The sequence below is a fragment of the Sturnira hondurensis genome, unplaced genomic scaffold, assembly GCF_014824575.4.
Source record: "Sturnira hondurensis isolate 20B ecotype Veracruz unplaced genomic scaffold, ASM1482457v3 Scaffold0004136, whole genome shotgun sequence".
NCBI classification, from domain to species: domain Eukaryota; kingdom Metazoa; phylum Chordata; class Mammalia; order Chiroptera; family Phyllostomidae; genus Sturnira; species Sturnira hondurensis.
This window is the reverse complement of record NW_028076767.1, coordinates 35,384,604-35,408,965: the sequence shown is the minus strand read 5'-3', so window position 1 is coordinate 35,408,965 and position 24,362 is coordinate 35,384,604. Positions and strand designations below refer to the sequence as shown.

The following is a 24,362-nucleotide window of genomic DNA, read 5'->3' as shown; positions in this document are numbered from 1 at the left end:
TCCTCCATGTGTGAACTATTAATATAAAGAAATGATGCTTTAATTTTTTACTATTTAGAGAAGAAGTTTTCAAAGATGTTACCGAAGGTTTGACCTGGGCTGTTGCATGGGTGATGTTGCTATGTCTTGTGAGACAGACGTAAATATCTAGTAATCAGTTGCAGGTATGGGTCAGGTGGGCGGGAGAGGTCTGCACCTGCAATTCGGAGCTGAAGGAAATCCACACAGAGATGGCAACGAAGACCCAGGAGTTAATGAGTTTAATCTGGGAAATCTCTCTGCTGAAGAGATCGGAGGGCCCAGGGTAGGTCCCAGGGGTTGCTTCTATTGAGAAGTGGCTAGAGCAGTGCTATTCAGCTTTGGCTGCTGTTTGCACTGCCCTGCATGACTTTAACAGTGCCAGTGTTTATTCCCCACATGTCTGGGGATGAGTCTAGGTAGGTGTGGTATTGTGATTTATAAAAAGAAATATCAGTTTGGTCTTTGACCCTCTTTCTGTCACAGAGCTCCTAAAACCCTTAGAATTTCCTGAGGGATAAGAGACAAAGATGTCTGGTTATTTCAATGAGGTGGTTTTTGGACCCCACTTAAGGTTGGGGGCTGGTTACTGGGGAGCACAGCAGGTGATTTGTGGACTTCTCTGTCTGTCCCACCCCCATGACCTCCACGATGGAAAAAGAGGCTGGAGGTCGAATCAGTTGCCAACTGCCAAAGTTTTAACCAAGCATGCCTTTCTGATGAAACTTCCATAAAACCCCAAAAGGACAGGGTTTAGAGTTTCCAGGTTGGAGAACACATGAGGATTCTGAGAGAGTCGCATGCTCAGAGAGAGAGGGCATGGAGGCTCTGAGCCCTTTCCCCCGTGCCTCGCCCTGTGCATCTATTGCATCTGGCTATTCCCAAGTTATATCCTTTTGTGATAAACTGGTATAGTAATAAGTAAAATGTTTCTCTGAGTTCTGTGAGCCAATCTAGCAAATTAGTCGAGTCGAAGGAACGAGTAGTTAGAACCTCATAGCCATGGTCAGAATCACTTGACAGCCTGGACTTGTAATTGGCCTTTGAAGTGTATGGGGGTGGGAGTGGGGGAGGGAGCAGTCTTGTCGGCCTGGGCCCTTACCCTGTAGATCTGATGCTGTCTCTAAATAGGTAGTGTCAGAATTGAGCTAAATGTAGGACACCCAGCCAGTGTTGGAGATCTGTGGTGTAGAACCTGTTTCCCCCAAACGCACATTGGAATCGTGCGCAGAATCCTTAGTAGGGCATCAGGATCCTCCACAGGTCCCCCAGTGATACCCATGTTCATCCATGATTGAGAACTACTGGGGAAGAGAAGAGGAGCCTGGAAAAAACCCTGAAAAGAAGGCAAAGGAGTGGCCGGGGAATCAGCTACTGTGGCAGTATGGAAGCCTGAGGAGGGATCTTGAGGAAAGCACTGCTGTGTTTGTACTGATGCTCTGAGTTGACCTCCAAACATTTTTAAAATAGGAAATCCTTTTTCTATTAATCATATGAAATTCTGTCATGTACAGTGAATTTTTCAGAAAAAGGAAGCAGTAGACTTAGTTGTCAGATCTCTTTTATGGGAAGTAATGAGTGAAGAAGAAGGCAGCCTACGTGGAAGACTCCGTGTATACCCTCTGTTTTGAGATCCTGGTAGGTCTGCCTCACCCTGATGCCATTCTTTGTTTTCTTGCGAAGCATTCCTGTGAACGTTTTCTAGTATTCATTAGATTTTGTTTGCAGCCATTGTCTCTGAAGCGTTTTATCTCATCCTTTAGTCCTCGGACAGAGAGATGCCCTCATACCTGTAATTCCTTGTCTCAGTCTGATCCTCAGACACTACAGGACAACGCCATGCACTCCCTGACCGATCCTTACCTCTCTCACGTCCTTTTAAACCAGCTCTCTTCCCGGCATCCTCCGTCCTAACCCGTGAATTCCAAAACCAAGCACGGAACTTCAATATTGACTAGTTAGCACTAAGTGAGAGCAGGTTTCCCTGGAGGGTTTTTTTTCTGTTTACATTTTTATGTTTTCTCTAAGACACTCAAAATTGTATTCATCTATTAATGATAGTTTTTCAAATGAATCCTTAAGACCAACAGATTAACTGGAAACAATGGAAGTGGAAAATTTTCTATTTCTTTAATGTTGGGAATTAATGTTATTATTTTAGTAGGTTTATTATAGAAATAAAATTAGTATAGGATTATTAATAGTGTCAATGTTTGGGGTTTTTCCTGCTTATCAGGGAAAAGTATTAATAGCAGATCATTGCAAGGTACTATAGATAATGGTTGACAGGGTGGGTCAACCATTTGAATTCTTTTTTCCTCCACTAATTAGGGGCATGATTTGGGGCAAGTTGCTCAATCTGCCTTTGTTTCAGCTTTTCTGTATATAACATTGGGATAATGATAATAATACCTACTCACAGGGCTGGAATGCAAACTAAATGGGTTAATATATATGTTCACATGCATTAGAAGAGTGATTGGCACATAGGAAACATAATAAATATGAGCAATTATTATAAGACGATGGTCTCTCTTTAACTCACGGTCACCAAATAGATCAGCTGTGGCACACGTACCCGCCCTAGTCAGTAAAAAAGTGGTGCAGGTTTTCTGCAGCCCTTTGAAAACATCTGGGCGTAAGATCCCTGGGAGAGTCCCTGAACCTAGACTCTAGCTCGCCCGGCAACCTGGGGTCCTCAAGTGCTGAGGTCTGGGGGCAGGAAACGGCACCGCCAAACTTGGCACTGCTCCTCGGGGCTGAGCGCCTCTCCTGAATACAGTCAGGAAACTACGACAAAATGATAAAGTTAAGAAAGTATATACAATAACATGAAACCAAAGTAGCTGGCTCTTCCTGGCCTATGATTATTCGAACTGTGTCTCACATAAATTGAGCATGATTATTTGTCATTATCAGACTTTGGCTAGGAAACCCAAGAATATGGCATTTCAATACCTGTTTTTCTCAGAAAGAAAATACTTTGAGAATGGTTTCTGATTTTGAGGTTTATTTTGATAGTTTGAGCTGTTTCCCAGTAGACAAGCTGGACGCTGTGGTTTGGAAGTTTAGCGCACTCATGTCCCATTGCACCTGTGAGACTCGGCTATTTTACTCTTTACTACTCAAAATTGTTTTTACTGTTGAATTCATGAACATCACTGTTGTCTTATAGAAACATCACCATGTTTTGTTAGATGAATAGGTAAATTAGTTTAAATAGTTTAAAATGGTAAACATAAGATAATGGATTTAATGGTTATTAGGGTTTGACAAGGAAAACTAAAAGAAGGGGCCACTTGGCTTAAAGAATTGAAGGCTGCTGATCAAATCTCTCAGTACTGTGAGCGCCCCCTGCTGGTGTAGTGCAAATCAACATAATGTGGAGAGAAGGATTCAGCCTTTAATGAGCACCTACTAGTTGCCAGACAGTCTTGCAGGAACAGACAGAAATTTTCGGGAATCTTCATAACCCTGCAATGGTAGGTCTTAAGATCTTGTCATAGTTAAATTTGTTTTTTCACCTTTAATTCCACATGGTTTTCTAATATTCTTCATTTAGGCACAGGAATGAATTACATAATTATTTTCTCCCAGTAATTACTATTTCTCGAAATTAAGCTATCTTGAATGAATGACACTTTATATAACATAGACTAGAAGAAGAGTCTTTGGGGGGGATTAATTAAGAAAAAGAGTGGCAGAGTTTGAAACATATAGAACTTTCGATGGAATAGAACTTCAACTTAAAAAAAAAGTCATTGGTGGAAGTGAGGACTTTCACTACTTTTCTGAAACTTGAAATTACATCATATGTTTTGAAAGATCAGATAAATACATATGTTGTCTTAGCAGCTAGAATGCCAGACTGAGCACACCCCAATCAAATGTCTGAGGTGACGGGGAAGTCACAGCACAGACCACAGGCAGATAAACCAAGCTTGTCATTACATCTAAAAGTCCCAGGAGCCCCTACCCACAGGGTGTTTCACTCAAGCTGTCAACAAGTTATAGAAAGAAGAACGATGAGTCTGATTTTTCCCTTTGGTCTGGCTTCAGTGGAAATGCCAAGACACTAGGCACTGGTGTAAATGGAGAAAAAGGGCAGGCAAAAGGGGCCAAGTAGATGACATTTTTCTTGAACACTAGAGAGTTGACTGTGCAGCCTGTGGGCAGATTTGTGATATTTTACACATTTTCTGATAAAGTAGAAAGTGGCTATGGATTTCAGCTAATTCATACATCTGGAATAAATGTAGAGTTCTCTTTTATGTATCTACTATAGAGTAGTGGGAAGCAACGGAGCTTCTGTTTCCGACAAATTTTTGATTCTAATCTTTTTCCATTTACCATTTTCCAATTTACTGTATTGCCTTAAGACTCAATATTCTCACCTGAAAAATGGGATGAATAAAGTAATCTGTGGCCACTGTGAAAATTGAATGAGTTAATGTGTGTGATAAAACCTGATGACAGCAATGTGCCCCAAATATTTTATGGGGGAGGAGATATGCCATGACAAATGTACAGTTTAATCAAATGTTTAGATTGATCTTTAAAATGTTAATAACCTTAACATCAACTAACGTAATATTTCTTTGCTTTCTCTGCTAGCCTCTGGTCTAAGAGCTTCACATGTACCTCATTTACTTCCCATAATCCTCTCACAAAGGCTCTGAGATAGGTACCTCCTATGGGCCCCAGCTGACCTTGAGTGCAAGGGTGTCAAACTCATTTCAACCAGGGGCCACATCAGCCTTGAGGTTGCGTTCAAAGGGCCAAATGTAATTTTAGGACTGTATAAATGTGACTGCTCTCTAACTAGGGGCAAGGAGCTTGGTGCTCCTGCTGGGTAGAAACAACGTGGAGAGCCAGGTGTGGCCTGCTCTTGGACCTTGTGTTTGCCACCTGTGGTTTAAATAGTCCTACTCACATATCCATCCCACTTTGTAAAGACCTTCAGACCTGTAAATACGGTTTCCAGTCAGACCAATCTGATTTCCAATCTGTTACTATCTTAAAACTTAAGGCAATCTTTTGGAAGGGAAGGAAGAGTGGTAGTGAATGAAGAAGATCTCTTCAAAGCTTATATTCTTGAGATTTTCGTGAAATTTTTGCAGTGAATCAGCAGTGCGTCACACCTTAGATCGTCAAATTAAAAGAAAATGACAACAGCCAAAACAATGGCTGTTCGGTATGAATGAATCAAAATTACACCTATTTTTGTCAGACTGGCAAAAACATGTTTTAGTGTGCTGCAGAATTTCAGTAATTAATTTGTGTGTGTGCTACAGGATGAAAAAGGTTGCAAATCGCTGCAGTAAAGGAGCAGTAAGTGTAGGGAAGGGTTTGGGGGTGATGTGCTGTGTTTCAGAATCCCCTCCCTCAGCAGGGGTACGGTGTCCCTTTCATTCCTGCCTCCCGTGTGTGAGGCCTGCTCTGTGCTGTGGGAATGCCCCAGTCAGCGAAGTGTCTGCCCTCATGGACGTGACATTTGAGATGAGTATCTGCCCTTGGCACTTGGGACAGTGACACAAAGGAATTACAACAACTAAAAGGGGTGATTAAAAAAACCCTGTACCTAATTGACTTTGTACTAACATCTTTATATTCCTCTATCAGAATTACTGCTTGTTCACATCCATATACGTGTATGTCTACTGATACAGAATCAGTAGGTGGGAATAAAAATGGAAGTAGTAACTATACATCTTTATATTTTCTTCCCCAAATGAAAAAAAAAGGAGAAAGATGGGCTTCAGTTTTTAGATTAAGGGGTGTGGTTTTAATACGGCTTTGTATTTATAATGCCTACTGGGAAAATGCATTCAACTGTGTTAGGAATTAGTCCTCCTAGTTGTACAAAAGCATGGAAAATTGTCACATGTTAATTTCTGCTGAACTCTTTTATGTTAAACCATGTAAAGTACTTTTTAAATTATGAAGCTGATTTTATTTTACTAAGAGTTTAGATTCGTAATATATGAGCTAAGTTGAAAACCAGATTATAAATCATTTTAGCATGACATTTAAGTAAAATATAAACATAATCTGAGTTTATTTATGATGTCTGTCAGGGAGATTCATGAGAATTAGCTTTCTTATGACAGTTTTAGTAATCATCATTTCTGGCCAATTTAGAAAGACTGAATTTCCACATGAAAAATATTTTGTTAACATTTGATATCCCATTTCAATATCTAGCTGAAACCAAGGAGGACAAAAAGGTACCACTATTATTTTTCAAAGGAAGTAGTTTCTTTTCCAGTGTGCTATAATATAGGAAGAGGCATAACCATTTACACTGTAGAACAGTTGCTCACAAGCTCAACTGCACAATACAATTGCCCAGGGAGCCTTTCAGACAATCCGGACGTCTGGGTCTCAACACAGACAAATCAAATCTGAGCCTCTGGGAATGGGAACCAGGTGTCAGCGTTTGTCAGAACTCTTCCCAGGTGATGCTGATGTCCAGTCAATGTCAAAACCCCATAATAAAGGAGTGGAGTTAGGAGCAAGGTTAAGGAAAAGCTCTGGAGAGGGTCTTATTTCTCTGCCAAGATTCTGCAGGCACTACAAAGAAAACGGTAAAAAAAAAAAAAAAGAGTTCCTGGGAATTAAGAAAGGACTCGGTGGTAATGGGGACTTTGACCTGATCCTGTTTGCTGGCCAGTGCCGAAAGTGTTAGCGTGGCGCGCAGAAGGTGAGTCAGGAAGAAAAGGAGAAACCTGTACAGGTGTCAGTCTGCATGTTCACTTACTAGAATCAGTTTCATTACTTCTGTGGAAAGATAATTGTTTATGACTTTGTTGTTTTGTGAATTTTCTTTTTGCCTGTGTACTTACCCACATTCTGTTACCCACGTTTCAAATTAAGATACAAAATACAAAGAGAAGGTACTTAGTCAAACCAGACCCCAGTCGAAGTTTTGTGTGTTTTTTATTTGTTGACCTTCCATTTTCAGCACACCTTTCCCAGCAGTATGTTGGGCTAATAACGAACAACACATAGTACTGGTCAAAATGAATTAGGCCGTTATTTACTAAGCCTTACAAGTAAGCAGGATAGTAGCGAATAAATAATGTATTAGGGTTCACCAGAGAAACTGAACCAATGGGATGGGTAGATAGATTTATCCATCTGTCTAACTGTGAGGGGATTTGCGACTGGCTCCCTCCATTATGCAGGCTGAGAAAATCTTGTGATCTGCCACCTGCCAGCTGAGGAAGCAGGAAGGCTGGTGTAGTTCCGTCCAAAGGCCTGGGGAGTACTGGGGGTGGAGCAGTGTGTGGGGGGCAGGGGGCCTTGGTATGGGTTCCTAAGATCTGAGAGATACGCAGACATGGAGGGCAAGAGGTTTGAGGGGAGTGCCAGTGGTTTTGACGTGTTTGAGCCTCGGTGTGAGATTCCAAGCAGTGGAGACATTGGGATGTCACCTGGTGGAACTAAAATGAAATTGAGGATACAGTGTGGAATCATCTGTTTCTCCAGAAAACAATTTAATGACAGGTTTTTCTCGTCTTCATTTTAAATTTTACAAAGACTCGGCCAAGAAGCAGGCAAAAACAATTCACTACTTTTCCACATAAAAAAAAAGGGGGGGGGCGCATTTTTCTGAAGCAATTTATATGGTTCTAAACTATTGTATGTTTACTATTTCTACATTTTTGGAAGACATCTCTAAACATTTCTAAGATGGCATCTTAGTATATTTGTTTCTAAATACCAAATATAATTTTGATGAAAGAAAGTGTCCATTATGTTACATGACATTTTAATCATGCTATGTTACTTGTAACCTCCTTCCTCTCCTGTCCTTGACTTTTCTCCCGCTTCATTGCCTGGGTGAACGTAAATTTAGAAGACTTCGGTGTGTTCATAGAAGAGATGTGTGGGGATGTTTGCCCAGGGAGCTGTGTCTAGGGGTCAAGGCTACAGGAGGAGACAGTGACTGATTAGAGACTGGTTCCCAGAAGTGTATATGAAACCTTGGTACTAGTGACCAGTGTTCAGAGTGAAGGCAACAAACCCAAGTTCCACATTCTTCCAATCAAATTAGTGCAAAGGTACTTACCTGCCTTTGGAATTAGGCCCAGGTGGAGTAGGACTGTGACATGACAGCTGAAGAGGGTAAAATACAAATAGCAAAAGGCATCTAAGATACGTTATCTTATTCTCCCCTAAAATCACCTAATTGAAATCACGTTAATACAAGGGTCCCAGCTATAAAACAAAGAAGTCACTCTAACAGAAGAAAAAAGTTATCACTGTGTAGATTACGTTCTCTTGTACAGTTTAGGAGCACTGTAATGTCCACGAGTAATATTTTGTTACTGTTGGGTTTTCTGGCTATTCATACGTGTGCCAGAGTGCCTTTTGAAGTTTTGTATTTACTACCGAAGTGATCTGTTTTTTCAAGTCATCTTTTTCTTTGTTGAGCACAGTCAAATCAACTAGCGTAAACCGTAGGGGAGTTTGTTTTTAATGCTAGTAATTATTACCATGCTAATTATACACGGCTGATTTCCACATGCTTGGTCATAACCTTCCAATTCAATAAACTGTGATTTCAGTGCCGAAGACGGTGCGCTCTTTTATTTTCTTGTATTCTTAATGTCTCAATACAAGAAACATCTTAACAAGTGCTCTGATAATGTAGCCAGCAATGCTACAGAAATGGTCAGAGCAAAGGTGTGAATTCCTTGTCCAGCGTTAGCCACTGCCATTGTATTTGCGCAGCTTGTGGTGTGAACTGGTCTCCGCCCCTCCCAGTTGGTTAGTTATCTCCTCTTTCAAGGCCATCTCTTCACGATGCAGTGGATTCCACAAATAAAAATCACTTTCTGAGAAGATGGGTTGGTGCTGAGTAACTCAGTTACCCCGCATTGTACACTGAATGTGAGATGACAAAGAAGAGGGAGATGAGGGCATTTAACACATGGTTGAAGGGAGAAAAAAAACATTGGGGATAAGTGCGATATATTCGTTTCCTCTGTTTGTCCAGAATAAGGCAGCTTTCAAGGTAACTGATGACGACATTGTTTTCAAATGCTGTAGGCAGCCCCGGCGGAGAACCTTGTGGGAAGACTTGTTTGGGAGAAAGAGACAATCAGTGGTTGGGGGTCACGCTTTCCAGACAGCCAGGAGAAAACGGATCCATCGTGGTAGGTTACTGGGATTGGGCCACTGATCACATCGTGAAACCTGATATTCTGGGTGTGCCTTTCACATCATTTGGTCTGCTTTTATGTTTTATTCAGACTTGTGGGCATAGATGGAAAAATATATTTTATATAAAGAATGAAAATAAGCTCCCCACGGGTGTTTGCTATGGAATGCCTTCTGACTTACGGGCAGAACTGAGTAAAAGGATGGCTCCGTGTTATCAAGGTAAGATGATTTTGGTATTACTGGATCAAGAAAGACAAGTGAGTGACTTGATTTAAAAAATATATTTTTAATTTTAGATGCATGGGGAGAGGGGATCTTTGAAATAGCTGTATTCTTTTTAACTACTCAAATCATTCTTTTTTTACTCAGTTACAGTACTAGTTTTCATAAATATACTTCATGCTTTTAGGAAATTTTATAGTTGAGTGTGAATAATTTTAGAATCTAGTTGATAATTACCCACTTTTGCATTAAATACATTTTCAGTTCAGTATAAGTGAGTCGAATGCTCAGCAAATATAGAACACTTCAAATCATGAAATTGCATTGAAAAGTCTCATCTAAGAGGAGGAAACTGCTTAGTCTTCTTGCTTTACCTTTAGCTGCAGAGAATATTTGTAAGATTCAAGAATGATGGAATCAAATATTTTGCACTTACTAGGTCTTTTTTTTAAAAATTCCCATGCTTTTCTTGAAGCAGCAAAGGATTGATATCTTAAGTTTGAAAGGTTTTCCCATAAAAGTTCCAGACTGTGCCTAGGCAGCATTAATGTGTGTAGGGCTAGGACATAAAACACCTGAACTGGAAGGAGTTCAGGGTGAATGTCAGCAGAGCTCTAAAAATTGTATCTGCAGTGAAACAAATTCTTAAAATGTATTTTTGGAAAACCCACCATTAAATATATAGACACTCCAGTTTCCAGCTTTTCTAACAAAAATGATTACCCCAGTCTCTAAAGAAAATGCATTACAGGACAAAAGTTTGATCAAGTGAGTAAATTTAGTTACTGACTACATTATGTTGGGGCATTTCCTCTCTGGCATTTGATGGCATGGAGAAGCTTATATATATATATATATATAAGGAATATATATATATATTATATAAATGCCATCAAATGGCATGGAGAATATATATATATATATATTCCTGATTTGTCTTTGGATGTCAAGATGATGCAAGGTGAATTTTAAATTCTTAATTGGGTAAAACTCAGTCTAGGTTTCTGCATGTTTATTATCTTCTTACTGGTTTATAGTTTATGCTTTGAAACATTTTCACAACAGAATTTTGATTTTTGTTCAGATATGCCTAGCCACATTCTCTAAAATTTCAGGATGGCATAAACATCAGACACCTAAAACTATGGGGAAATTTATAAAAATAGAAAAAGATAGAACCAGGGAAGATATGAAAAGGAGGAAGAAATCATGACAAAGTATAGTACTTATCAATGACTTAGCAATGTATTTACATTTTCTCATTGGCAAAACCAAAGAGCAAAGATGGGGTCCCGATCCTTATATTCATAGACGTTCACTTTGTCAGTTTTTCAGGAGGAGCAAAGCTTTGTCTCCCTAACAAGTTCCAAAAGCATCCATCCATTCATGGGGGCTTTGTAATGAGAGCCCCTCTATCTCTATGCAGATCTTAACTTAGTCTGTTATTTTCAGCTGTGCAAAATCTGGGAAGCCTGTTTTTTCTTCTGTTGATTTTTTAAATGGAGGACCTATAAAAGAATGTTAGAATGAAATGTGTTAAACTCTAGATAACCAGTGGTTCCTGGTTGGTGGTTGCATGCACTGACCACAGTGAAGTTAGACAGTAGACTTAATAGGATTTTAGATGTGGAAGACATTTTGGCAATTGAGTCAAATGCCCCCGTTTTACAGAGGAGAAAACTCTGGCCCAGTGACATCATGTAATTTTCTCAGAATCTTTCAGCCCTCTGGTAGCAGAAGGGGCCTCACACTCAGATTTTTATGTTATTTTATGTTATTTCTGATCCCAAGGGTCTGTATTTGCAAATTAATATGGGCAGTAGTCATCTGTGAATGCTTTTTCTCTTTTTCTATCATTGTTTGAGAACTGGTTGGTGGCCGAGTGAGGAGCTCCCATTCAAGTATTTTTTCAATTAAAATATTTTAATTTATTTATTTTTAGAGAGAGGGAATGGGAAGGAGAAAGAGTGGGATAGAAACATCAATGTGTGGTTGCCTCTCCTGTGTCCTCCAATGGGGACCTGGCCTGCAACCCAGGCATGTGCCCTGACTGGGAATCGAACCAGTGACCCATTGCTTCACAGGGGGCTCAGTCCACTGAGCTACACCAGTCAGGGCTCAAGTATTTTTTTCATTGGCCTGTTGACCTAGTCACCTCCTCCACCCCAGCATTCAGCCCTAATGACAAGAAAAGAGAGAGCGGAGAGGGGCGGGGCAGTTGGATGGCTGCCTGGAGCCACCTGCGGGAGAAGCCCCTGTTTCCAGCAGGCGCTTTGGCACCTACGGAGCATCCTTGTCAGGCAGGCCCCACCTCGGAGCTTCTCAGAGATGCAGGGGGAGGTGCTGGCCCTGCTGGTCCACCAGATTTACCTCTGTGACCAGCAGCACCCTGGCAAGGCTTGGAAGCCTATTTTAAATGGAAACTTGGACTCCTGTCTCAGACATTCATTTGAAAGTTTGGAGTGTGTGCTACATGTTCTCCCCACAAAAAAGAGGCAGGGATAAGTATCTTTATTGCTCTTTCAAAGGGATAGTTTGAAGGTTAATATATGGAAGACATTTGTCATTTTAAGTTTCATTGAAGTTACTATTATTTAAAAAATGGGGTAGTGTAAAATATAGACCTTAAATGGTCTATGTTTGTTAGGATTTATAAGATAAAAATAGACAAAATCTGCATGATTTTCTATGAAATCCTGAAGTGTTTTTTTTTCTACTTCATTTCAGATTTTGTGAAAAAATTTGGAGAAAATTTTGCATCATGTCAAGCTGGAATATCTAGTTTTTACACAGAGGTAATAGTTCAAAAAGAGCTGCTATGGATGTTTACATATAGAATCTTAATGCTTCTGAAGACTTAGATTAATGTTATTCTTTACAGTAAAAAACTTTGCGACATCTGAATAATGTCTCTTAAATTAGGAAGTTCAGTATTGCAGCTTAATTTTTACCAGTCAATATTTCACATATATTTTAAGAAAATATTAATATTAGATGGCTCTGCCCCACAAGATCAACTAAAAGTCTATACAAAAATATTATTTCATCGAGGATTTAAAATAAATAGCTGTAGTTATTTATTTTGTTAACTTATACATTGAAAATATCTAAGTATGTTATTTTTACTTCTTGAGGGAGCAAGGAAGCATATGCATTCACACTTTTCATTAAAACTATGACAATTGGGAAATTCAAGAACTTAACTTCTTAAATCAAATATATTCCCAAACACTAGTATTCTCTTTCTACCTCTCTAGTCGCCAACTGTGACTCTTAGTGGAAGATCGCAGTTGTACTCAACCTCCAAAGTTCCCAGTTTCCCTTAAACATCGATTATGAATTTATGAATGTTTTCTGAATCTGTAGTAAATCTGTATCAAGCCTTGGGTTAACAGTGTCTGTAACTATTATCTACTATGTAAAAAAAAGTAATGATTTTTTTAGTGTATTATTTAAATTGATTTTTTTTAAGTTTAGGATTTATATTGACTTTTTTGAAAATTTAGGATTGTTGAGGACATTTAGAAATATGTTAAATAGGTTCGAATGCTAAAAGTTTTCATATATTATTAGACAACTGTCTGCTCATTCCAACCTTCCCTGTTTCCTTTTTCTAAATTCATATTTGTAATCAAATATACCCCAAACTTCATTGGTCTTTTTCTGAGCTAACACTGTTAAGGAAACCAGTTAGTGACTTTTTGCAAAGTGAAATAAATTAAGTCCACTTTTTACTCTTTGGCAAAACATGATTATCTCTGTTGTGCACTAATGAATTACCCAGATATGATTTACTTTAGTGGAAACCTCATTGCCTTTCTCCTGAAAGCTTACTCTAGTGTTCAGTGGTTCTACCTTTGATTTCTAAGTATGCTGATGAGTGGGAAGTGAGTGTTTCAGTTTCTTCTGTGATTCTACTTTTAGGTGAAAATTCATTAGCTAGCTTCTCTGGCTTTTTATTTCCCTGATGTGTTTTTAAATTGATAAAATGCTCAGGTTTCAGAAATGTACTATTAAAAAATGTATTCTTGTCCCTGTTTACTTAAAATGTATATTGGAAGATGTTTGGGGTGGTGAGACTAAACTTTTAAATGATGATAACTTGTTTATTTCTTACAGGATTTAATTGTGATGGGCGCTCCAGGATCATCTTACTGGACTGGCTCTATTTTTGTCTACAATATAACTACAAATACATACAAGGCTTATTTAGACACAAACAATCAAGTAAAATTTGGAAGTTACTTAGGTACTGTAACAATTTGACAAACTCAAACTATAATTTCACAAACAAATGATAGTCTTTCTTACAGATACTAGTAATTATGAGTAAGAGAAATTGCATTTTCAAAAGAGTAAAATGGCCAGTGGCCATTAAAAAGACAGTTTGTCTGTGTGAGGATACAGTACTGAAGCTTTAGTTAACGTCATATTTTGCATATGTAACTGCAGTCATCATCAATGTGTAACTGCAACTGGAGCTACTGGTTGACTGGGAAGTGCGTTCTCTCTGCAGTGAAACACTCACAAGCCTGTATCTTTATGTAGTCCACTGATTATTACAGAGATAGCATCATTGAGTGCTTATCGTATCCAAGGAACTTATGCAAGCACTCTACATGAATTGTCTCATTTAATGATGTAATGCTGAGTGAGTATGGTTTCTTAAAGGATTGACAAAGTCAGATTGTCCACAGCATTCCACACAATGGGTAACATTGTGAAGCTTGCAGGTCTAAAAACAGCTCATTGACCTTTGTCCCCTACATTCTTAGAATATTTCCCAGAGCCTAACTATTTTTATCTTCTTATTCTTATATTTATTCTTGTTTAATAAGTTAGCAGTGGGATACTGTATAGTCTGTGTTTCAGCACAAACACAGGATCTTTCTGGCATTAATTCCCCTGTTATAGGAAAAGGAATGCTTTTCCCTACAGTTTTTTAGGAAGTACAGATTGGCTTAAACCATATGTACTTCAGATGTGAGCAGCCTATTCTCAGAAAAAATTATAAGAAAAATCAGTATTATTTTTCCATTGGAACAGAAGGAATTCATTTTCAAACAGAGGGAACTTATTTACCATTCAACATGTACTTGCTTATGGTTGAAGGATATCTTCATGTGTTATAAAATGTGACTCAGTGGTAGGCCTTTCATCACAGAATAAAATAAAAATGTTTTCCCATTTTTATCATCAATATTTTATCACAATAGGAAGATTTTATGTCAAAGTTATAATTTAGGAAACTTTTTGCTTAAAGTTTAAAGTGCCATATTATATACACTCTTAAATATTTCCATTGTAATCCTAGAAGCTTGAATGTCCCGATACTGCAGGGACGAACAAACCCAATGTCAAGGTGCTATCTTTGATTTCTAGGACTTGAAAATAAAAAGCCTTATTATTAGTTTCATAGCACACATTAGTAATTGTTTAAAGCATATAATGAATGGCCACTTTTGTGTATTGCTATGCTAAATATTCTTAGAACTGTTCAGTGTAGTAGTTTTGTGTTCAGTCTCAATTTAATTCTGAGTACCTTTACGCTAATACATGTATTTTACCCACTGCAGTATATTTCCCTCATACTCGTTTCCATTTTGTTGAAGGGTACTCAGTTGGAGCTGGTCATTTTCGGAGCAGGCACACTACTGAAGTGGTTGGAGGAGCCCCTCAACATGAACAGATTGGAAAAGTAAGAACTACATTTTTATATTTATTTCTTTACAAGCGTTCAAATACATTGCATGACAGAAGGAGATATTCAAGGAGGAACTGCAGAATTCCTAAGGAATGAAAGCTAGGTATGATGAGAAGTGTGCTACATTTAGTGGAGTTGCTGAAAGTTGTATGGCTTTTAGATAAACTTTAGCAGAAAAGCTTTAAGGAAAATTACCTAAGTTAAATGAAGCTTTTCTTTCTTTTTTTAAAGATTTTATTCATTTATCTTTATTTTTTAAATATATTTTATTGATTAAACCATTACATTTGTTCTATTCCCCCCCTTCATTCCCCTCCACCCTGCACACCCCCACTCCCACCCTTCCCCCGCCTTTAGTTTATGACCACGTGTCTCAAGTTCTTTAGATTCTACATTTCCCATACTATTCTTGCCCTCCCCCTTATCTATTTTTTACCTACCATCTATGCTACTTAATTTTCTGTACCTTCTCCCCCCTTCTCCTTCTCCCACTCCCCTGTTGCTAACCCTCCATATGTTCTTCATTTCTATGGTTCTGCTCCTGATCTAGCTGTCCTCTTGGTTTGCTTTTGTTTTAAGTGTGGTTGTTAGTAACTGAGTTTGCTGTCCTTTCACTGTTCATATTTTTCTTTCTTATGAGTAAATTGTTCTGGAGAGATCTTAAGATGCTGGGGGAACGTATTTATTGGTTAACAAGTTTACAGCTAAAGGGAAATCGAGGCAGCCACATATGTGGTAGTAAGAGGAGAAAGAATAAGATGTTGTTTCTGGTTTTAGTTTTTGTTCCATTGTTGTGTAAATGTTCCCAAGTTTTTCTGAGCCTTCCTTGGACAGTGAGGCTCGCCGTGCTTTCTGTGCTCCCTGTCAGGGATCCACAAGATCGTACCCAGGAAGGTAGTTGTGCAGAGAAGGCGTGCTAATCTGAACGTGGTTTCCTACACTGGTGGTGTCACTATGAAAAGGGGTTTTAAAAAATGTATTAAAGCATTTACAAGTTATGAAAATTAATGTTTTGACCAAATAAAGACCTTTTCAGTGGGACAGCAGTTGGACCTTTTCTAAACCTTTTTCCAATTGCAGGCATACATATTCAGCATTGATGCAAAAGGACTAAATATCTTACATGAAATGAAAGGTAAAAAGGTAATATGTCTCTACATTTGCTATCACTGAGGGCCTTTGGAAATGACCCTACTGTTGTTTCAACAACTGGATCTGGTTTGCTTTGGAGCAGCTTGGCTCTTATTTCGGCGCCTCTGTCTGTGCGGTGGACCTCAACGCAGATGGCCTCTCCGACCTGCTCGTGGGGGCTCCTATGCAGAGCGTCATCAGAGAGGAAGGAAGAGTGTTTGTGTACATCAACTCTGGCTGGGTGAGTCAGGTGATCCCAGAACTGGGAGCCACCTACGGGATTGTGTTTGGTACTTATTCCACAGTTCTGAGACTATAGGTCTTTAGGCTTATTGTACTGATAAAGTAGAAATTCTGGTATTGTACTGATGCTCTAAAAATGAAATGGAACAGGGTGATAAATGGGCAGCTGTCCCATTTTGATATGAATGTGAGATCAGATGTTCTAGAGTTAGTTCACAGTTGTTATGTGTTCCCTCCAATAGGGGAAGCTTCCCTCAGTTTTTATTATGACAGAAGTCTAATGTGAAAGAGTGATATTTATGTCCCCCAACATTTCTTTTTGGGGGACATAAGAAATTGCCTTAGAAATTGTGGATTTCTTATTGCAGTGAATGTTCCTATATACAATTTAATAATTATAAAATATTACTAGAAGCAGAAAATATGAAAATTTCAATTTCTTGATTTGATCATTGAAAACAAGATATTTTTTAAAAGATTTTATTAGTTAGAAAGAGGGGAAGGGAGGGGAAAAAGAGAGGGAGAGAAACATCAGTCAGTTGCCCCTCACATGCACCCTAATCCAACCCGGGCCCTGGCCCACAGCCCAGGCATTGTGCTCTGACTGGGAATCGAACAGGCCACCTTGGGCTTTGTGGGATGGTGCTCAACCAAGTGAGCCATGCTGGTCAGGGCAAGACATGTTTTGATAAAATGTTAATTTGCACAGTTAATATAGATGACACTCTTGATAAGAATATAAAATTGACATAATTTATTCCAAAGTGGGTATAATAGTTATAGAATACATATTTGCTGCTTATTGAGTTTTTCATTACGGGGAATATTTTGGAGTAGGACTGAGTCCTTGACAGGTCAATTAAGAGTTCTACTGGCCTTGACTTGCCAGTTTATCTTCTTGGCATTAAATCAGAGTAAAGAATTCATAAGGGCCTTAATGAGGTCTTTCTGGCCTGCCTTTGATTTAAGGGCAAGAATTGGTTTGTGAGAACATTAGTTCATTTCTTAAGGCACTGAATTTTCAGTCAGAATTCAACAAAGTAAAAGGTATTTCATGAAGGTATTTGTAATCTTGTTTAATCAGTGATTTCACAGTATTTAATAAACTTCTATATTAAGCATCAGAGTAAACTTCTTAAATTTTAGGAGAGGACATAGTCTTATGCAGCTGAGAAATTCTGAGGGTTCCAGATGTAGAGTAGTTATTTACAGATTGGTATTTTCTAGATTGTGTTTCAATCTAAACTTAACAGTAAAAGCATATTGTCTACAAAGTGATCATATCACACTAATGTGATATCGGGTATTATTACTTTTCCTTGCAGAGATAATTTCATATTCCCCTACCCATAAATGAGTAGGCATTATGCTAGCTACAGCCTCATTCTGCATACTTCTCTTCCCATTCTTGAATTATACTTTTTGAGAATGGTTTAAACAATAGCATATTTACCTAAACTAAGGCAATATAGGACCTTTTTTTCCCAACTGAAATCTAAGCAATCACAATATAAAAACAGGTAAAAGTGGAGGTCCTTTGCTTGAAGGACGGGAGATGAGCCCTACCCACAGGTCTGCCCGTCTGTGCTTTCCTCACTCCTGCCCTGAGGCACCACTTCGAACACTGGGGTTAATTCCATAATTCATTTCAGCTTTGGAAACCTGCTCTAGCATAGATTATTCTTCCTTTGTTACCTTTTAACTTCCTGTTTTATACCTCTCTAAAAAGTAACTAAGCATTGCTACAAAGGCATTGTAGCATGTACTTATTAGTTTGGTTTGCTAATATCTATTGGAATGTGGGCACTGTGGGGAAAGGGATCAGCTGTCCCATTTACTGCTGTTTCCTCAGGGCCTGAAAGAGTCCTGGGCAGGGTGCTCAGTAATTGTTTTTGAATGAGCTCAAGAAAGAATGGTACTTGAATGAATATGGCTTCCACCTACTTCTACTGAAGTAGCTCTCAGGGGGCCCCCAGCGATTCTCAGTCGCCATTCTTGGTGACTGGAGAATACTTGAAAAGGAGTGATTACTGCTTTGGAAACTCTCCCCTGGAACTTCAGTGCCATTGAGTTTTCTTAGGTCTGTACCTTCCCATTCTTGGTGGAATCTCTTCTGCCTTTTACTCTTTAAATTAGGCATTTCTCTGGCATCAAAATAAGTAGAGGGTTTTTTTTTGTTGTTGTTGTTGGAAAGCAAAAGGTGAAGGGCACTTGCTAAGGGGAAGAATATATTTGTGTTTAAGGAGTGATGAGTAGACTTATTTGAGAAGGGATAAAGGGTCAATGATGAGTAAGTAGCACATGAATTTTTTTCCCTACAAGGGAGTGACATGATCAAAGTTTAGAGGGTCTGCTAGCTGTTTTTGCAGCATTATTGAATGTCTTATTGTAACCCATCTTCTAACTTCAGAGATAGCAGTGGACCAATTTGTGTCCCATTACTGCTGGGAAAAGGTTCCAAAGTCCAGCTTCGGTAGCATCGCTCCTCAACTCAGAAACCTTCCTCTTGTCCTCTAAGTTGAGAGTCAGTTCCCCCCAGCATTCACTGTCCCACCCACAAAGCTCCAGTCTCACCTTTGCAGCCTCATTTATTGTGCATACTCTTAAGTATAGCCACATCCTTTGGAATTCATGTTTTGCTGGTAATTTTCTCTATATCCAAATTATGCCCCTCCTTCAGTAGCCACCTCGAATATCATTTATAAAATCTCTTCTGGCTCTCAAAATTAGATATGCTCTCCTTGCTTCTTCATATTGCAAAGCAGTCTGTACTTCTAAGTCACCCCCATACCTGTGCTTAGCTCCTCCTGCAACTCTGGGCTTCTTCAGAAAAGCAAGTGTGTTGTATAAACACACTGCCTTGTCCCCTTTCACCAGTTCATTCTTTGCACAGTGCAGTGCCTTCAGTAGGAACTCGGTATTTGCTAAATTGAATTATCAAAATGATTTATTGGATTTTCAAAGCTAGAGATCATGAGTTTGACAATTCATTATATCCTCTGAGGTCTAATCATACTATTATGTGTTGGCATATACTTGATAAATATTTATAGAATTGAACTGAGATGTGTGTACCAAAGCTCAGTCTGTAGTTTGTCCAATTTGTTTAAAGCATTAGAAAAAATCCATATCCAATTACAACAGTGAATCGTGTGTAAAGTTGTCAGGGAGTGTTGTACTGACACCTTTCTCCCCTTTTCTGTCTAGGGAGCAGCAATGAATGAAGTGGAGACAGAGCTCATTGGAAGTGACAAATATGCTGCAAGATTTGGGGAGTCTATAGTTAATCTTGGTGACATCGATAATGATGGCTTTGAAGGTAATTAAAAGTACCCAACTTGGTACTTGATTTCCACTTTTAAAATGATACATGAAAGAGAATATGTTTGGAGTTTCATGTTGTCTGTCTTTCTGTATAAAATGGAGCCAGAATGGTATGTTGAGTTTTGGGGTTTTTTTTTCAGTCTTAGACCTGACTTCTCCTCAGTTGTTAGCTATGGCTTCTTACTGCTATTAATAAAGAATGATAGTCAACATACCTTATGTTGTTGATTCTAAGCCACCATGGTTATGAGTGGCATTTTGTGCCCCTAAAAATGCTATAAAGTTGTGACCCACCTTTTTTTCTATTTAGAAAAAGATTCTGATTTCGGAAATGTTAAAGTGGGGAAAATGTACGTCATAGACTCACTGGATCATGCTCTCTAATTCTCAGTACAGAAAACACACTGATAGAACCCACTGGAGGCTGGCCGCAGGCTGGAGCAGGGTCCTGGAGGTCCCTTGCCATGCCAGAAATTCCTTGTTCCTTTTAAAATTCATTCAAATTTAAGTTAGCAACTAAAAAGAAACTGTATATAGTTTTTATATGTGTAACTATATACACAAACTATATACATATTTCATATATATACACATTTATGATATATATGAGACTCATCATAATGGCAAAGCAAAAACTGATGGTAGATACACAAAAAAATAATGAGAAAGGAATAGAAACATAACACTAAAGAAAGTCATCAAGCCACAGGAGAAGAAAGCAAGAAAAGAGGAAAACCAAGTTCTGTGGCTGGTGCATTGTGGCAGGGTTTGAGGGATTCCTGAACCAGAGCAGTGGTGGGGATGCAACTAGCAGACTGAGGGATAGTAACTATTTAGAAACTGATGAGGAACGATTTCAATGATGGAATATATGGTACCGTCATAACTGTCTATTGGCTGGGGATCAGCCCTGCTGTTGAAGGGCTTGTCTCCACCAGCCTTCCCTCTTAAAACCTGCTGTTTTCAGTCTAGCACTGAGTGACAACCAAGGCTGTTAAAACCGGGCATAAAATGATGAATGGGTTTGAGAGAGTGTGTGTGATTCCTAGAGTTTAGCAAAAAAGTGTTTGATCCTTATTTTCAGAGCTAAAATTTTGTCGGTCTCTTGGCCATGGTTATTGACAATTGGTATGTGGTAATATGAGGTCAAATCTTACATGAACCCTGGAAATTCATGGAATGAGTACTGTAAGTTCTCACTTCCTTAATTTCTTCTTATGCCTAAGTGCTTCATTCTGCTTTAAATGTCTAAGATGTGACTGCAAGGAGAAAGTTGGCGGGTTGTTGCGCTTTCAGTGAACCCTAGTGAGTGGAAGAAAGTGTGATTTGGTATACAAATGTTACAATTTCTGGAATTTTCTTACTGTAAGAAACAAAAGGAGGTAACTATATGTAGATATTTTATGGTTATGATTACACGAATAGCATTTTACATTAAAATTTTTAAATAAAATACTCTGATAGATGTTTTGAGTTAATTTTTGTGTGTGGTATAAGATAGTGGTCTAGTTTCATTCTTTTGCATGAAGCTGTCCAGTTTTCCCATTGCTGTTTATCCCTGTTGTGTATTCTTAAATCAATTTAGCCATATATGTGTGGGTTTATTTCTGGAATCTCTTCTGTTCCAGTGATCTATGTGTTCACTTTTATGCCAGTATCATACTGTTTTGATAACTATACTTTTTAATACTGTTTGAAATCAGGGAGCGTGATGCCTCTGGCTTTGTTTTTCTTAAGATTGTGGCTTTTTCTTAAGATTACTTTGGCTATTCAGGGTATTAGGTACTTCAATACAAATTTCAGAATTTTCAAAAAATTCTATGAAAATCACCACTGGAATTTTGCTAGCGATTGCAATGAGTCTATAGATTGCTTTTGGTAGTATGGACATTTTAACAACATTAATTCTTCCAACTCATGAGCATGAACTACCTTTCCATTTGTTTTTGTCATTTTTTTAAACCAGTGTCTTAAAGTTTTCAGTGTATAGGTCTTTCATCTCAGGTTAAATTTATTCGTAGGTATTTTACTTATTTTTTAAAATGTAATTTTAAATAGGATTGTTTTCTTAACCTATATTTCTAATAATTTTAGTATATAGAAAAAACAGATTTTTGTGCATTGATTTTGTACCCTGCAACTTTACTGAATTTATTAGTTCTCACAGTGTTTTGGTGGAGTCTTTAGGGTTTTTTGGAATATATAAAATTATATAACCAGCAAATAGTGATAGTTTTACCTCTTGTCAATCTGGATGCCTTTTTAAAAAATATATTTTATTTACTTTTTTTTAGAGAGAGGGTATGGAGGGAGAAAGAGAGAGAGAAACATCAGTGTTTGAGAGATACGTTGATCAGTTGCCTCTCACACACCCCCAACTGGGACCTGGCCTGCAACCCAGGCATGTGCCCTGCCTGGGAATCGAACCTGAGATCTTTCCGTTTGAAGGCCTGCGCTCAGTCCACTGAGCCACACCAACCAGGCTGGATGGTTTTTTTTTTTTCTTTTACTTGACTTATTGCTCTGGCTAGGACTTCAGTACTATGTGAAATAAAAGTGGCAAAAGTGGACATTCTTGAATTGTTCCTGATATTACATGAAAATGTTTCAGCTATTTGCCACTGACTGTGATATAGTTATGTGCTTATCATATATGCTGAGGAATGTTCCCCATAGACCCAACTGTGTTGCGCATTTTAATCACAAACATGTTAAACTTTGTCAAATGCCTTTTTTTGCATGTATTGAGATGATCATATGATTTTTATCCATCGTTTTGTTAGTTCAGTGTATCCTGTTGATTGACTTGTGTATGTTAAACCATTCTTTCATCCCTGGAATAAGTCCTACTTGGTCAGAATGTGTGATTCTCTTAAAGACATTTGAATTTGATTTGCTAATATTGTATAGAAGATTTTTTTATCCATGTACATCAGGTATATTGGGCTGTAATTTGTGTATGTGTGTGTGGTATTCTTGTCTGGTTTTGGTATCAGAATACCTTTCAAGTTTTTTGAAAGAGTTGAGAAGGATAGGTGTTAAATCTTTGTTTAATGTTTGGTAGGGTCCACCAGTGAAGCCATCTGGTTCTGGCCTTCAGTTTCTTGAGAGGTTTTTGATTATCAATACAGTCTCCTTGACCAGTAATCAGTCTATTCAGATTTACTATTATTTCATGTCCAGTTTTGGATGATTGTACGTTTCTAGAATTTATCCATTCCTTCTAAGTTATCAAACATATTGGCATGCAATTGTTTATAGTGATTTCTTATGATCCTTTTTATTTCTTTTGTTGACACCACGGGTTGTTCAGTAGCAGGTTATTTACTTTACACATATATGACTTTCTCAGTTTTATTCTTTTAGTTGATTTCTAGTTTCATATCATTGTAGTTGGAAAAGATGTTAGATATGATTTCAGTCTTAACTTTATTAAGACTTCCTTTGTGGCTTAACTTATCTCTTCTGGAGAATGTTTTATTTCTACTTGACAAGAATCTGTATTATGATGTTCTTGGATGGAATGTTCTATACATATCTATTAAGTTGATCCGGTCTAATGTATTATTTAAAACCCACGTTTCTTATTGATTTTCTGTCTGGTAATCCTTGGTGTAAGTGGGGTGTTATAGTTTCCTACTATTATATGCTGTCAATTTCTCTCTTTTGGTCTGTTAATATTTGCTGTATATATTTAGGTGCTCTTGTGTTTGCTGCATAAATATTTACAAATATTATCTCTTCTTGTTGGAGTTACCCTTTTATCATTATGTAATTCCATTCGAGGTCTTTTATTATAACCTTTGTTTTAAAGTCTGTCTTCTCTGACAAATACAGCCATTTCAGCTTTCTTTGGGTTTCCATTTACGCGGCCCATCTCGTTCCATCCTCCCCTTTCAGTCTGCGTGTGCTCCTGCCTCTGAAGGGCGTCTCCTTGCAGGCAGCGTATAGATGGAGCTCTTATATTTTGAAATACACCGAGCCACTCTTTTGATTGGAGAAGTTAGTCCATTTGCATTTTAAGCATTTATTGATAAGTAGGTACTTACTGCCTTTTTTTAAAATATATTTTATTGATTATACCATTACAGTTGTTCTGTTCCCCTCTTCATTCCCCTCCACCTGCACACTCCCTCCCCCACCATTCTCCCCCCCTTAGTTTATAACCACGTGTCTCAACTTCTTTAGATTCTATATTTCCCCCACTCTTCTCACCCTCCCCCCTATCTATTTTCTACCTACCATCTATGCTATTTTCTGTGCCTTCTCCCCTCTTCTCCTCCTCCCACTCCCCTGTTGCTAACCCTCCATGTGTTCTTCATTTCTAAGGTTCCGCTCCTGATCTAGCTGTCCTCTTGGTTTGCTTTTGTTTTAGGCGTGGTTGTTAATAACTGTGAGTTTGCAGTCCTTTCACTGTTCATATTTTTCATCTTTTTCTTATATAAGTCCCTTTAGCATTTCATATAATACGGGCGTGGTGATGATGAACTCCTTGAACTTGCCCTTATCTGAGGAGAACTGTAACTGTCACTCCATTCTAACTCCATCA

The 24,362-nt window shown here is 38.3% G+C and overlaps 1 protein-coding gene across 1 annotated transcript in view; it reads left to right on the top strand.

Moving 5' to 3' along the window:
- Positions 1-24,362, top strand: part of ITGA4 (integrin subunit alpha 4) — a 129,891-nt gene that overhangs the window by 52,702 nt on the left and 52,827 nt on the right. The window contains exons 4-11 of the mRNA XM_037044345.1: positions 9,076-9,182; positions 9,279-9,408; positions 12,139-12,206; positions 13,531-13,660; positions 15,024-15,109; positions 16,196-16,258; positions 16,350-16,487; positions 19,697-19,808. Of these exons, the coding sequence (XP_036900240.1) occupies positions 9,076-9,182; positions 9,279-9,408; positions 12,139-12,206; positions 13,531-13,660; positions 15,024-15,109; positions 16,196-16,258; positions 16,350-16,487; positions 19,697-19,808 (834 nt within the window). The remainder of the gene's footprint in view (positions 1-9,075; positions 9,183-9,278; positions 9,409-12,138; positions 12,207-13,530; positions 13,661-15,023; positions 15,110-16,195; positions 16,259-16,349; positions 16,488-19,696; positions 19,809-24,362) is intronic.